The 15,452-nt window shown below is 44.7% G+C and overlaps 1 protein-coding gene across 1 annotated transcript in view; it reads left to right on the top strand.

Annotated features, from left to right (window-relative positions):
* SPCS1 (signal peptidase complex subunit 1) overlaps nucleotides 1–15,452 on the top strand; it is a 52,719-nt gene that overhangs the window by 19,438 nt on the left and 17,829 nt on the right. Inside the window, exons 2-3 of the mRNA XM_069643170.1 lie at nucleotides 11,175–11,234; nucleotides 11,313–11,399. Of these exons, the coding sequence (XP_069499271.1) occupies nucleotides 11,175–11,234; nucleotides 11,313–11,399 (147 nt within the window). The remainder of the gene's footprint in view (nucleotides 1–11,174; nucleotides 11,235–11,312; nucleotides 11,400–15,452) is intronic.

Raw genomic sequence — 15,452 nt, 5'->3', positions numbered from 1 at the left:
CGATGCCAATTGACATTGATAAAAATTGATATATCGATAGCATAACAAAAGAAAGTCAAGTCAATAGCAATGAGACAAATTAACATAGCACTACTGAGTATGTTACTTAGAAATAGATATAAATTTACAAACGAAGGAGATATGATTAGGATACATGCCCTTACCGTGACCAACAAACAGTTAGCTTCAGAAAGCAGAGTAGTAAGTGGCAGAAGAACAGGGAGATGTTCACAGGTAGCATACTGACGAGTTCACTTGAAGTGGTCACAGAGTAACACGTTCACGAGTTGACTTGCAGTGCTCAAAGATGTTCTCATGGTAAATATCAAGTGGTTTATAAAGAATAACAAAAAGGGGTGTTTTTGTGAATGAATGACATGTATATGTCGTGGTATTATTTGTATTACAGGGGCGTGGCCTACTTGAAGGGGAGCCTGTCTGGAGACACAGGGTCTGAGGAGGCCATGTGAACAATGGCCCCTGAGCGTAAGATACCTTTTAAAGTGTACATGGTGTTTGGCACCTTGGCCTTTCGCACCCGTGACGCACCCCATGGCAGCGCACATCCACTGGTGCGAACTGCTTTTGATAGTGGAGGCGGGATGGATTGGCCGGGGGCGTGCAGACAAGACACCGGAACACTGTGGAATGGAGACACACTTTTTTCATTTAAAAAATGAAACGACCATTGATTAAAAAAAAATGTGTTTTATTTGGTTTCTTATTTTGATGGCACAAAAATACTAAATATTGTAAAGGTCTGGTTGCAGCTCAGCGAGGCAAAATCCCCTGTACTGACCGCTGCCACTGGGGAAAGTTAGTCTAATGGCACCAACGACACAGGTATTACTCGTCGAACACGGTGTCCAGGCCTCCCATGAAGCCACCATGTGTATGAACGATAGGCCACCAGCCGGTACTACCTGTGAAGGAGAAAGATGCAAACTGTTTTTAAATGACCAAGATAAAGTGTGTTGAACCTTAGTTGTCAGTGGCAATTCTTGTATTCAATGGCATTTTTGCCAGGACAAATGCTAACTAGACACTGCACAATATTGAACAACTTTTATGCGACTATTACTAGAGAATTGCAAGACTAAACTGATATGACAATGATATATTGAAGTTACGAGAATATAGGGGACACCCATGAAATGGTGGTGGCCTAACTGACATCACAACCAGACTATACTTACTCGTTACTTGGATTACGAGGCCGAAGTGTTGCATAAGCACCATCAAAATCCTCAACACGGACCGTGTGAGGCAGGCTGCCGTGCAGTCTGGCAGCTCGGTGTAACACATTGCGGCTGTGGATCACCTTGCAATATGTAGGACAAGCATCCAGAGTTTTCTCGACAGCAGCAGTTTTCCTCCTCGGTTGGCATTAATGCGCACCGATTGCAGGTACACCAGGTGGAAACACCATCCATGCGACTAGGCCCAGGCTCTTCATCTGTTGAAACGTCCGCCCAACTGTCGTCCAAAGCCCCATCGTTTACGCAGCTTTCTCTTTCCAGTAATTCTTCCTCGGAATACTCTGGCTCGTACAGGTAGGGCATTATTGTTGGCCATTGTGTGGTAAACAAACGAAAATAATTTATAGCGGTGGTACTGGTATCTGTTTACACGGGCTAAAAGCAACGAAGGTAGCTGACCAGAGCACAGAAACGAGTCACAGAATACTCAAAGAAATACAGTGAGAGGAATGGAAAAGAAAATCTGCTGTTGTGTGTTGTGAAACGGTCTGTTTATACTTATCGAGGAAAGAGGCTTCCTGCCATTTCCATGGCGACACGTCATTAGCTGAGCCGCAGAGAATGTTGACACGAGACGTGCTTTGGCGTTGTGAAATGGGCGGTACGCGTCTCGTGATGTCAGGCTCAGGGGCGGGGGATATGATTTAGTGCTGCAAACGCAGGTCACCCAGGGCGAAGCGGCAAGTGATAAGATTATCACTAGATGGCTGCACCCTGCTGCCTGATTTCGCTTGAGTTCAAGAGACGAAAACTCTGGTAAGGTGCATAGGAAATGTTTGTATGATCGATCGAATTATGGTTACAAACACACGGCCGAACCATAGGGACAATAATATTTTCTGACCAAACCATTCCTTTAACCTACATAAAGGATATGTAGGAGGACGTTCACTTGTTGTTGCAGATATTCGGGTCTAGGCAATCCAATGCCAGTGTTGGTTGGGACCTGGCAGGATGACACAGATTGTCAATATTGGTTAAACAGCCAAGTTTTCAGAGCTTTTTTGAAACCTGAGATGGTTTCCTCCTTTTTTTATACTATGTGGTAGTGAATTCCAGAGAGTAGTGGCGAGGATTCTGAAGCTACTTCCTCCTGCTATAGTGCATTTGTATCGCCGGATTTCCAGAAGTGCCTGGTTGTTTGATCCAAGGGTCCTACTAGGTGTTCTTTTCATAATAGTGTTGTTGAGGTAGCTAGGGGCTTTATTCGTAAGACATTTGTGTACAGCACATAGTGTTTAGAAAATGACTCTAGCTTTGATAGGTAGCCAGTGGTTTTCTCGCCTAATGTTGGAGTTGTGTTCTGATTTCTTTATACCTAGTGCAGCTCTAAGGGCTTTATTCTGAAGTAGTTGTAACTTACTGATATTGGTATTGGAAGTTCCTAGCAGAAGGGCATTGCAGCAGTCGAGCTTAGTTAAAATCAGGGCTCTGGCCAACGTGATACAGTTGGAGGCTGTGAGGAATTGGTGGCTTAGGGCAATGAGTGTGGCTGTGGAGGATGAGAGGGCTCAGAGATGTTTGCTTATGGTGGGATTAGCATCTAGATATACCCCAAGAGTTAACTTGCTTGAGTACTAGGATCAAGGTACCGTCAACATTGATGTATGTGTAGTCTGGGTGGAGGGTGCCTATTTATTGGGAGCCCACTATGAGGACCTTGGTCTTCTCATCGTTAAGGCAAAGGCTATTCATTGCCATCCAGTTTTGAATGATGGCGTAAACCTGGTTAATGGTCTGGGTGTCTTGGGCGTAGTCCCCGGTGATGGGGATAAGGATCTGGGTGTCATCTGCAAAGTTTGTGTAGATGACACCCATATCGTCTAGTGCTGAGAATATAAGTTTTGTATATGCATTGTAGAGGGTGGGGGATGGCATGATCCTTGGAGGACAGCTATGGGACCAGCAGCATCTTTGCCAATGGCAACTTTGGACGTACGTTCAGCTAAAAATGATTTGATCCAAAGTGTGGCATTGTTGGAAAAATTGAAGTCTTTTGCTAGTGTATCACAGAGTTTGTCATGGTCTACAAGGTCAAACGCTGCTGGGAAGTCCTGCAGCAGTATAGCTATTTTTCCAGAATCTCTGATAGTATCTATTTGGATTTCCATGTCTGTGAGAGCAGTTTCAGTACTGTGGTTGGGTCTGAACCCGAACTGTCTGGCTCCTAAGAGTTTGTTCTGTTCGAGGTGGGTTTATATTTGATTGTATGCTATTTGATCAATAATTTTCAGGAGGAAAGGGACTGTAGTTATGGGCCGGTAATTGGTAGGAACTAGAGGATCCAACGTGGGCTTTTTTAATAGTGGTGTGACCCAGGCTTCTTTGATACTGGCTCAGACCAAGTTAGAATTTGAATGAAGCGTTACCAAAGTTGGTGATACTAGGAGTAAGGGTGGGGGCACATAGTTTAACTAGGTGTGCTGGGAAGTCGTCCCTTTTGCAGTTAGAGGCTTTCAATTTAGCTATGGTGTTGAGCCCTACTTCTTGCGAGACTGAGGAGAAATGGAATGCTGGAGTGTTGCATCCTGTGGGCCTAGTGGTTGGGTTGGAGGTGGTGCGTTTTTCAGCTAGTTCTTTTCTTTTACTGATGATATTTTGTAGCAGTTTGATTTTTGCAGCAAGGGCAGCTTGAATGGTGGTGCACGATTCTATGCTCGGTTGGCGATCGGGATAGGCCTTTCCAACTCCTTAAGGATGGAGAATAGTTCTTTAGAGTCAGAGGATGCATTACTGATCCGAGTATTGAGCGCATCTGCTTTGTGTGCAATGATGGCTGCTCTGTAGGTTTTGTTTGCAGTGTTGAAGGCCTCAGCGGCTTCAAGGGTGTGGGATTTGTTATAGAGGTGTTCGAACGAGCGTTTGATTTGCCCGAGTGATACTAATTAATCATTAAACCAGAAAGAGGATTTTTTATCTGATCATCTGGTTTTAGTGACGCATGGTGCTAAAGTATCTATCGTATTTGTGAGGCAGTTATGGTAGATATCTGCAAGGGAACACAGGTTATCATTCATTATCGTCTTGTCTGTGAGGGTATTTTTTAGAATTGGATTAATGTTTTCAGCTAAAAGTTTGCGAATATTCCTGGTTACATAGGAGTCCAACGTGGTGGAGTAGGTAAGCCAGGTTCATTGCACCTGAGGAGAGAAGTTAACACCATGGTGATCAGTCCAGAGTAGCGTATTGATAGATTCTATGGTTACTGTGGTATTAAGGGGTAATATCTAATCCATCGTCCCACCTTTTAATATGGGTAGGCGCATTCACGAGTTGTGTGAATAACATGTCGTTCAGGGCATTGTGTAAGGCTTCTGCTTTGTAATCTTGGCTATCGTTAAAGCCGAGATTCAGGTCACCAAGAACGATGCATTTTGTCTTTGGTTTGATGAGTGGGGTTAGTAATAATGGTATTTCTAACTCGGGCTGTGAATTTGTATTGGGTGCTCTGTATATGGTTACTAGATATATGGTAGTTTTGTGGTTTGTAGCTAGTTTTGCTAGTAGAATTTCGTACCCATCTAGGTTGTCAATGGGGCAGGCTCTTATTTTCAGGTGAGTTTTAGCAACAATGGCTACTCCCCCACCTACTGACTTAGTTCTATCAGTCCTAAGGATGGTATAATCTGGAGGGATAGCGATAGTGCGTATAGGGCCCGAAGCTTGGTGGAGCCAGGTTTCTATCACTATGAGCAAGTCTAGTTGCTGATCAATAATATAGTCGTGTATTTCTGAGGCATGGGCAGCTATAGAGCGTTGGTATCGGGAAGGAAACCTGGTAGACTGCTGTCCAACTTAAGTCAGCAGGGTCTACTCTATCTAAATCCGGGTGGATTTATATATCTATATTAACATATAAATAAGAGACGGAGCTAAATGTACATGTGCTGTCATGATGTCTACCCCCGGGCATCCAGACCAAGTCCATCAACCCCGGAAGCAGGCATCATGTTACCTGGAGCAAACCCAGCAACCCCTGTTAGGGGCTATCTGGGTACAGTCCTGGCGCCTATGGCGCCAGGCTCATATGTTAAAACTTACCTGATGCAGACCATGCTGCAAGGCATCCAAGCCCATGTGAGGCTTGAAGGGACTATTTTATCTTGGGGACTATTTTGTTACTCGAGTGTGGCTGTGGAGGAATACTTACCTGGGACTACTTTGAAGGCTATTTAAACCACGCCCGAAGAGCAGCACATGCTTCGCGTTATTCTGCATCCAGCAGCGTAACACTCACTGCGTCTGCAGTCAGCATCCAGCCACGCCTGCCTCCAGTTCAAAGCGCCTAGAAAGAAGGGAAAGAAGAAGAAAGGTTAGAACAAGAACTTTACTGGATTTCTTACCTGATTTCGGATTCAGCGCATCTTCGAACCAGAAACCGACTTCATTTTAAACGCGTTGCATCGCCAGCAGCAGCGCCGCGCCATACTCACCGTTCCTCATAGCATCTCTACGATCCGGTGCTGTCTCCATCACCTGGTTGCCGCATTCCAGCGCCTAAGGGGGACAAGAAAACAACAAGGTGAGCCAAGGGAACAAACAAGGACAATCTCTTGCCACCATATGCTTACCTGATTTTACCGCAGGAGGTATTATCAACCAGCATGCCAAATCTTCCTACGCTGGTGCCTTTTAAGGGTGTCCCCCCCCCTACCCCTTACCCCTTAAAAGGCACTCTACTTTTAGGCTATATTTTGACCTTGCCGGCATTTTGCATTTTTTGCATTTTTCCACTGTCCGCATGCTTTTCCTTTAGGAACTGTGGTCTCCTTTGATAGTACCATTTAAACTGTTCAGGTCGCTTTTGGGTTTGTCCCCCCATTCCTTTGTGACGAGCTTTTGGCCCACCCCTCTTTTTTCAGGACCTCTATCTTGATCACTGACGGACGTAATCTGTACATGTGTAGTGCCGCACTGTTAAAGGACTTCGGAGATATTTCTCAGACCTTACCTTTTCACGACCTGCCCTCTATTTTAACAGGCAGGTTAGTGTTTTTTCTTGACACTCATGGGTGCGACCATTCTACAGTGTTCTCTACTTATTCAGTTCCAGTGTTGTGAGCACTGATATTGCCATTTGGTAAAAGCTGACGTAGATGCTTTTCTTGTATTGAATACATTGTAGGACAGATTCACCTTCCTACTCCAACTGAACATTTGAAGTTGTGAGCCCCCACGAGCACCCCTTAAGGTAAATCACCTTTTTTGGTCCTCCAGTTCATTAAGTTAGAACTCTACAAACTAATGTAGCTATTTATTAGCTGACCCTTTGTTTTTATATCCGTTTAACCTTACAGGTGCTATGAAATTGACCCAGATCAAGTCTGTGAATCTATAAGAACTAGGTTTTTCGTTGAAACTGTTTTCTCCTGATGAATGTTCGTTATTTGTGTTTGTGAACAGAAACATGTCGAGACAGCTCTCTGGATTGAAAACGGAGACGTTATAAAATGGCATACTAATCCAAATGGATTCTGGTACACAACAGGTTGTCTGAGGTGTACACTGTTTTTTTCTTGAATTTGTTTTAGCTTGCATTTATTGCCTATTACGTATTCGGAATTTCTGTATTGTGGACCGCTGAATTTAATCATGTTTTTTTTTAACCTTGCTGATTTATTATTAAAAATTGTGTGGTCATTTATTTAGATGTCGGGTCCCCTCTTCTGGTCATATTTGTTTGTGATCAGCACCTGTACATTTAGCTCTCTCTTATTTATATGCAGTTATAGAGCGTGCATTGATAAAGGCTGCTTTGAGTTGTGTGGGAGGTGAAGTCTGAGCTGTAGGTGTTGAACGTGAACTTGCAACATCATATGGAGTGGCCTGTTACTTAGTAGTGGTTATGGAGGTCATTTTGGGCCATTTGGCTTGGTGTTCTGATATGGATGTAGTATCTATGGTGGTAGTAGTGGCAAGAGCATCAATGTCAGAACAATGTAAGGTCCGTGCCCTGAGCCATTGGGTTCTGGTGCTGCCCTGTAAAGGGATCAGTTTAGGTTGCTTAGATTTAGTATAGTCCAAGTCTGAATGGGATAGAGTGATGCGAGTCTGTGATCTGAGTCTGTTGTATCTGGCTGCGCCTTGAACCGGACAAGAGCTACTTATGGGCGAGGTTTTAGCATTGAGGGTGCATAGTGTGGTAGTTTTAAGCTTTTGGCCATTACTAATGTCAGTGGGCGTGTTGGCGCTGGTCCGTGGGGGTGCTGGTGATAATGGGGAGGGAAGGGCTCTGTGTGGAAGGAATGGAGTGGGGCAGGGGATAGGGTGATGTCGGGGGCACGCTATTCTGAGAAGACCATTTTGGTGGGTCAGAAAGTGGGAACCTGTAAACGGCAAATCATAGGGTATAATACAAAAAGGGAACATAATGAGCAATAACCACCCTGGCATGACTTGCAGTTAGCGCGCAACTGGCAGTATATTAGCAGTAGGCTAATGGTGCATGCGTCCTAAAGGGGGGATATAGGTAGTCTGGGTAGCACGGGTGTGCCCTATAGCAATTGGTTCATATTTCATATATACTCATTAGTACCTTACCTACCCGCTTACAGGTATAAAGATGGATTGAATATCTGGAGAGTCGCATACAACGTGACATTTTAATTTACCATTCCAATATGGCTGCAGATTTAACTCACTAAAGAGTCCCCTGTCACGGGGGACGTCGGATCTGTTTTCTGTGTCACGTGGTGGTGACGCTGTAATTTAAAATGCCTATACAGGATGGGAGGCTGTTTTCGCAGCCGCCTCCCTGTTCCTGTATTGAACATTTACTCATTTGAAGCAAGGTAAGAAATTGAGCGCTTGCCGTAAATGGAGTCTTTACATGCAGCGGTGTAGCATAAGAACCGCAAGCGTATTCAATAGTTTTATAGTCCTCTTTTATTTTGCTTGCAGATATGACAGGGGAGAGAGGGACAGACCCTGTGTCCAGAACCTGGTAGATAATTTACACCTAGGATTCTTACCATCTTGAAGCAGGTTAGTTCGTGGATACATTGGGGGAAGTGTAGTGCTCAGCGCATGGCACACATGAATTGAGAAGTGTTTGTAGAAGGTGAGGCTATAGTCGGTCCTAGGCTCCTCAACTGGTTGCTTGGGGAGTTTCATGAATAGTGAAAGTGTGAATCCCCTCCCCAGAAAATGCAATTTAAACTCCCCAATGAGGGTCAATAATGGACACACCTCTGGAGGGAATGAGACCATGACCAAGTGCAGGTGAAAGTAAAAGTAAAGTTTATCTAAAACCAAAAATGGGCCAAGCGGAGAACTCTGCAAACTTGAGAGCTGTCTGTCCAAACATCAGAAAATGCACATTATATTACAAAATCACGTTGTCTATGATGTGTGCTATAAGGGATACATGGAATTGTGGTCATTGTACGAAGGGGACAGGACTGTATCCAAACTGTAGGGATGGTGCCCCTGGATTGGCTGGCACGGAACTAGTTACTTCGTAGAGTATGCGGGTCAGCTGTGCTCATCTGGGAGGGATGCAGGGTCAGGCGATGTCAGATAGTCTACATCTTCACAATGTGGACATTTGCCCTTGTGGCCACACATACCTTGAACGTTATTTATACTTTTTGACATATAAGAGTTATATTACTAAACGTTGACCTGGACAATAAAAGTGAGGCTACATGGGTCCAAGTGCCTAATCTAGTCCCAATATTTCATTGACGCATTCATCAGATATTCCCTTAGATCTCATGAGAGAATGGTTTATTGCTTGTTAGTATGCAGAGAATATATTGCCACAAATGGGATTAGTAGTCTGGGGTGGCACACAGATGAGGGGCAGGCAACTGTTACATCAAAAGGTGTTAGGGTGAGGGAGCTTATAGCCTATATTTCTTTAAAACTGAGTCTATGGGCACGAGGCAGGTTGGTGGAGACATTGTGTGTCAGGGGGCAGGGGGGTGGATGCTCTGCACGGGTTCAGCGGAAGGGTGAGAGGATACATTTGTTGCATTAGGGCATCAGTAAGACAGGGGCCTTTGGCCATCATACCATCATTGGGGGGGAGGTGATAGCTGAGTGCGCGCTGTTGGAGAGGGGAGAGATGGCCCCGTGGCTTATTGAGGTTGGCCCAGTCCGATTAGTGAGATTATACGTGAACCATTGGAATAAGGTAAAAACATGTTATTGCCACTTCATTTACAACAAATAACAAACGGGCTCTAATTACATTGTGGGCTATGCCTTCGCATTTACCATGGTCGTCATGCTACAGAATTGCTCTATTAACATTAGCCTCGTGGGCTCACCGTTTATATTATACGCATGAGAATCTTATACCATTCGAATACGTTTGTGAGTATACATAAAAACCAGTGAGCACGCGGACCATACATTTTGCATCAATCTCATACATTTGCGAGGATCTTTGGTAGGGAACGATGTGTAATCAACATTATAGGACACTGACATATGGATCATACTATCATGTTCATTGCGATTGATTTATCGTTCTGTTATATCTCATAGAAACAGCCCCCTTATACACAAACACAGGAGGGGATTTGTACCTTTTACGGGGGGGTTAGCATTGTGGGTGAAACGGGGTGGCACACAGCCGTGGGGTGTGTATCTGCTACATCAAAAGGGGAGTGAGGTTGGGGGGTGGGGTTGGGGGGTGGGGTTATCCACTGTATATATCTTAAGGGTAGGGTCTGCAAGTGATGAGACATATTTGTGGAGTTGAATTGTTTTTTCCAGGCCCAAGCTCTTGCCAGGTCATTCACAGGTCAGTGATGGATTGGGATTGGGAAAGGCGAGAGATACAGTGTTTAACTTGTAACTGTTCGTGCCCAGTCTCCCGTGAGAACAGGGCTGCTGCGGGGACACAGAGGGGAGGAGGTGGGGGAAGTAGTTGGCTAACTGCGCAGTGCCAGTTGAGAGCTGCAGGCCTGCAGGCTGGCTTTGCTATGAGGCCTGCCTTAGCCTGTACAAAATGGAGTCAGTAATCGGCCCTCTGAATGAACGTTGCATCCGTATGTGTCGTTCCGCAGCTGTCTGGCACCTCTGGCCACATGGGCAGCCGTGGGATGAGCATCGTGTGTATGGGGGTAGGTAGGAATGGAATGGAATGGAATGGAGGGGAGGGGAGGGGGACCTAAAGGACCTTTCCTCCCATACAATAAATAGCCCGGTCAGTACTCTGGTTTTCAGGAATATTAGAAATTACACTGGTGTAACAACGCAATGAGCTGATGGGTATTTCTCTCTTATATCCTTTATAGATCACATGGATAGGTAACATTTACACCTGAAGAAGGGACAGCTTGTCCCGAAACGTGTAGTGTGGTGTCAACAGGAAGCACCTCATTGAGAAAACGTAGTTTTGCTGATGTGGTACACAGAACTGTTATCTATACCCACAAACAGATGTACACCTTCTGTTAGTGTACGTTACGGGACAAATGCAATGATATCTCTTCCGTATAATGAATTGAGGAGAGGAATAACTTGTGTTGATTTAAGCTTTATTCTGACAAGAAGACAGCAATCTGCTGTTAATCTATGAATTATTTAGTTTGTATTGTATGTTCAAACAATCAGTTTTCTTGTTTTTGTTCATAAAAACTTCTTGGAAAAATATAGGAAGGGCTTATTCTTGACCTTGTGAGAGTGACTGGGTTATTCATCAGGGAGCATGATGACTGTGATCATTTCTTACTTGTGAGGACTGGCTCAGCTGGACTGTGCAGTCAGTGGCAGATTACACAAGGCTGCAATGTGTGTGGAGTGCATTAATGAACCTGTAAACAGCGTCTGCAGTAGATCTGTTCATGGAGTCTTTGTGCTTCCCAGTCTTTTAATCGATTACAACCCGTTGACTTTAATGATTGCCTTTATCAAACGCATCTTCTCCTGCAAATCTTCACCTGTGTTTTTCTCCCTATGCAGGACTACAAGGGCCAGAAGCTTGCCGAGCAGATTTTCCAGGGCATCATTGTTGTCTCTGCAGTAAGTCTGCTTCTCATTTCTTGCACGCAGGTCTGTGGTCGGTTAATCTGTAAACTAATTTCCATTTTTGTTTTGCAGGTGATTGGGTTTGCTTACGGCTACATGATAGAACAGTTTGGTTGGACTGTGTATATAGTAATGGCTGGCTTTGCTCTTTCGTGTTTGGTAAGTCAATTGTAATAATACATTTTTTAAATTAAAGACACTCCCTCCAAACCGTTTCCTTCGTTGATTCCAGAGTATTTCCTCCTGGAGATCACAAACTTACTTCACAATGAAGAGTTAAATGTGCCTTGGCTACATGCCTGATGTTGGGTGGGGTTTGGAGAGGGTAGAAGCTGGGCAGTGTTCACAGAGGAACACCGCTCTGGTGGCCGTGGAGGGTAGACGCTGGGCGTTGTTCAGAGGAACACCGATCTGGTGGGTGTGGCGCAGGTAGAGTGGAGGGTACACAGAAGAGCGCTCTTCCTCGTTCCCTGTTTATCCTTCTCTTTGCTGTTCACTCTCTAGATTCATTGTCACTAGTTTTGGATCATTATACTAAGCCGGAATGTAGGACTTTGGTTAATATATCATTTTCTCTCTCGCTGGTTTACTGCGTATATGTTGCTGAGGTATGTAATAATCCCTTTGGAACCAGTCAACATTGGGGGCAGTAGCAACTTTATTCAATGCATTCTGTGATCTTTACTTCTCATTTGGCTCTCGATTGTACCCCAAGACCTCAGACCTTGCGGCATGTTAGACAGATGCATTGTCGTTGAAAGGATCGAAGTCCTTCTCTGGTTCACTTTCCTCCCTGTTATGCATTTATTTTTGGTTTTATTTGTAAAATATCAGTGATGATAAAAAAATCACATTATGACTACATGAGTTATCCAAGAGCTGAAAATGCAACTCGATAAGACCGTGTGCGCGTTGATTCTGAAGATAGGTCGTGCACACACAGAAGTGAGGAGTAGCGCACGGAAGCACACTTCTCTGGTGGATGGGATTACCATAGAATAAGAACCGGACAGACCCAAGAAGATGGCAAAATACTGTTTTATTAACCATTCTCTAAAACGGGGAGATATAACTGGCATCAATGGAAGCTCGCTCATTCTCAACGATCTTTGTTTTCAGAACAGCCTTTATATTCTTGATGTACGTCCGTGTGACATCCTACTTTAAAAATCCTAAAACCTGTCCAGGGGTGGGATTGCTTAAGAGACAGATCTAGGTGTACAATCATATAAGCGTTCATTTTGTGACTGGCTGCCTTCTATCAGGTGGGCAGCTTGAGACTACCTCATAACACACAACGAGTATCAGTTACACAGAATTTGATTGGCCCTTAAAGACTATATAGTCCATCGTTATACAGACTCCTATGATTGGTTTGGCATGTTTGCACCCCACGTAGGACATTCGGTTTGTTAGCAGCACGTAAGCTAAAGAACCAGGTGTGGAAACACTACGTCAGAGCGGTTCTACCACCCAATTGGCCTAACGTGTCTCAAACCATAAGCAACAAGTTTCTCTTTGTAGTTCGGCCTTGCACAATGTTCTCTCCCTCTCGCTAGCTTGTCTGGAGTTCAGGAATAACTTCTATTTTCAGCCTTTGAGTCATGTGGTATGAGACCACAAATTTGTCTATTTCCCAAGCTTTTTCTATATTTTAATGTGCTTATGACTTGGCATCAATAGTGTACTTTCTCTTACCTAATCTAAGAAAATGGGTCCTACGCATGAGTCTTTGGCCTTGGTGCGCCAGCCTTAACTTTAGGTCAAACACCCTCCCCCAGTCTCTTCATGAATCTCTTATTCCACTGCTGCAGCCTCAGCTTTTCTCTTCACGATTTCTTAGTTTACTATTTTCACAATACCGACGTCCGTCTTCCCTATAATGGCGGCTTTGCCTGCGTTTTATTTATTATATCTTGCGTTTCTGCATATATACATCAATTATGCTGCTTCTTTATCTTCTATTTGCTCACACTTCTTTCCCTTTGCAACTTTACTTTGTTTCTTTGGTTTCACTGTTACACTAAAGACGATACATGAATATTGAAAACGTATCCTCTTGCTTAATCCTCAATGTCATCAGTGCATTTTTGTATCACTTCCCAGAACTTCCTGTTTGATTTGATAGGTTATTTATGACGCGCTTAATACCCACAGGTTTCTAAGCGCAGACCCAGGGATCGAACTGTGTTGCTCCGTGTCGTCTTGCTCCAAGGCAAGCACGTTGCCACTGAGCTATCCTCCCGAGACTTTACCTACATTCCTTCAGGCATTGTTTCTTGCAGGCTTTCATCAACTCGGGCATACATTCGATACGGCTGTCTCAGTGGGAACTTCCTCCCAAATGCTTGCTGCGGTATAGGCATTATAACAGGTGTCGGGCACGGTACAGTCTCGTGTCTCCAGTACATCGGAAGTGAGGGGGCGGAGTCTCGTAATATGTCTGCTCCTTCACAGAAGCGTTTTACGCCTTTTACGTGTTACTTTTGGCCCTGGTAGAGCTGATCTTCTGTGAAATATATGCGTGTCGCCTGAAGTCTCCTGCCCAAGTCCAAGATGATGGACCCGGGAGCAGTGTGCCAGAAGTGAAGTCCTGGCTTCTCCCACCATGCCACAGTGGGGAGTGCGTTGGGGCTCGTCACATAAAGTCACCATGGAGCAATGCCTCTATAAGGGATAGAATTGTGAGCCCCTTCAAAGCTACAGAAACCCCCATGGAAATGGCCAGAGAGTAGTGAATAGTTCCAACCCACAAACTCGTACATTAAGGCAAACCAAAAGTCCTATGATGGGTATATAGCAGCAAGATGCAGGCCGTTTGGCAAGAACAATATTCCGGTCTACCAAACACCTGGCAGGCGCTGGTTGTGACAGCTGTGAATCCTGCAGAAGCAAAGCCGGACAATACTGAACAGTTGGAGAGGGCCAGCTAGTCCCACCCTACAGAATTGCTGGCTCTTTTCAAATCATCAGCCCCATGCGTTTAAACGCACAGGGGGAATCTGTAGAACCCATCAACTCCTTGGTGAAACCATTAGCACACCAATTGCTGATCCCACACTATGTAGGGCTAGGGTCCAGCGAGACCGAGCAAGGCGACAGTCAAGAGTGGAAGCCAGAGAGAAGAGGTGGGCAGGAGAGTGAAGGAAGTAGTAGAGGAAGAAAGCAGGGGAAAGCTGGGGAGACCAGAACAACGAATGTCAGGGGAAGGCGTGGCGGTGGAAAGAAGAGGAAGAGTGGAGAAAAGAAACCCCAGGAGAGATGATGATGATGATTGGGGGGGGGGTGGAGTAATGCAAGGCGGAGGTGAGAAGAGGGACTGAGGGCAAGAATGACAGAACACCAGAGTTGGGAAGAAGGTAAGGGCACAATTCCCAGAGTTGCACGGACCAAGAGAGAGAACAAGGGGAGGAGAGACAATGATGTTGGAAGGGAGGTTGAAGGGTAGGTGAAGGAACCAGTAAATGAAGGCAGACTGGAGGGGTTAATATGAAGACCACAGGAGAAGGAATGCGAACAAACTTGTAAGGTGGAAAGGCAATAGTTGGCATGCCCAACATTTTGAGGAGCGCGAGTGGAAGGACTATACAAGGTTGCAGCGAGATGTTTAGAGGAAAAGGAACCCGAGAAGTAGAGTAGGAAAGAGAGGTTGATCTCTGTTTTAAGTACAAACCCATTGGCAGTCATCAATGAGGCAAATAAGGAGTTGTTGCTGGCTACATAGACAGAACACTAGGGTAGTAATGCCTCCACCCCTATATAAATGACTGGCTACCTGGAGGCAGCTTAGCAACAAGGAATATGAAATGCCAGATATTGTACTGAGAGGCTTTGTGGGGATCTCAGGACTTTCATTTGTTCAATAAATTCCCCAAAACATTTGTATTTCTCCCTCATTAGTACACCATTGATCGTACTACTTCTACCCTATCTGAAAATGATAGTTGCATGAGATCACATTTACAAAAAATCACTGATACCAATAATATGTATTCCCTCATTGACATAATATTCCTTTCTTATTCGCTTGTAATGGGGTACATCTATATGCTTTTTAATTTCTTCTCTATAATATCCCAGAGCCTGCTTAAGGCAATAGCTTGTGCCATATGTGTACCGGATAAACAGCTCTGCAAGTTGGGGACCCACCAGCCCAGATGTAACAGATTCTCACGAGCCAGTGCTCTGCATTCTGTAAATGCATGTTTCTTG

Source organism: Ambystoma mexicanum, chromosome 2p, assembly GCF_040938575.1.
Source record: "Ambystoma mexicanum isolate Mex_15411 chromosome 2p, UKY_AmexF1_1, whole genome shotgun sequence".
Classification (NCBI taxonomy): domain Eukaryota; kingdom Metazoa; phylum Chordata; class Amphibia; order Caudata; family Ambystomatidae; genus Ambystoma; species Ambystoma mexicanum.
Note: the sequence above shows the minus strand (reverse complement) of the source record. Positions and strands in the feature narration are given on the sequence as shown.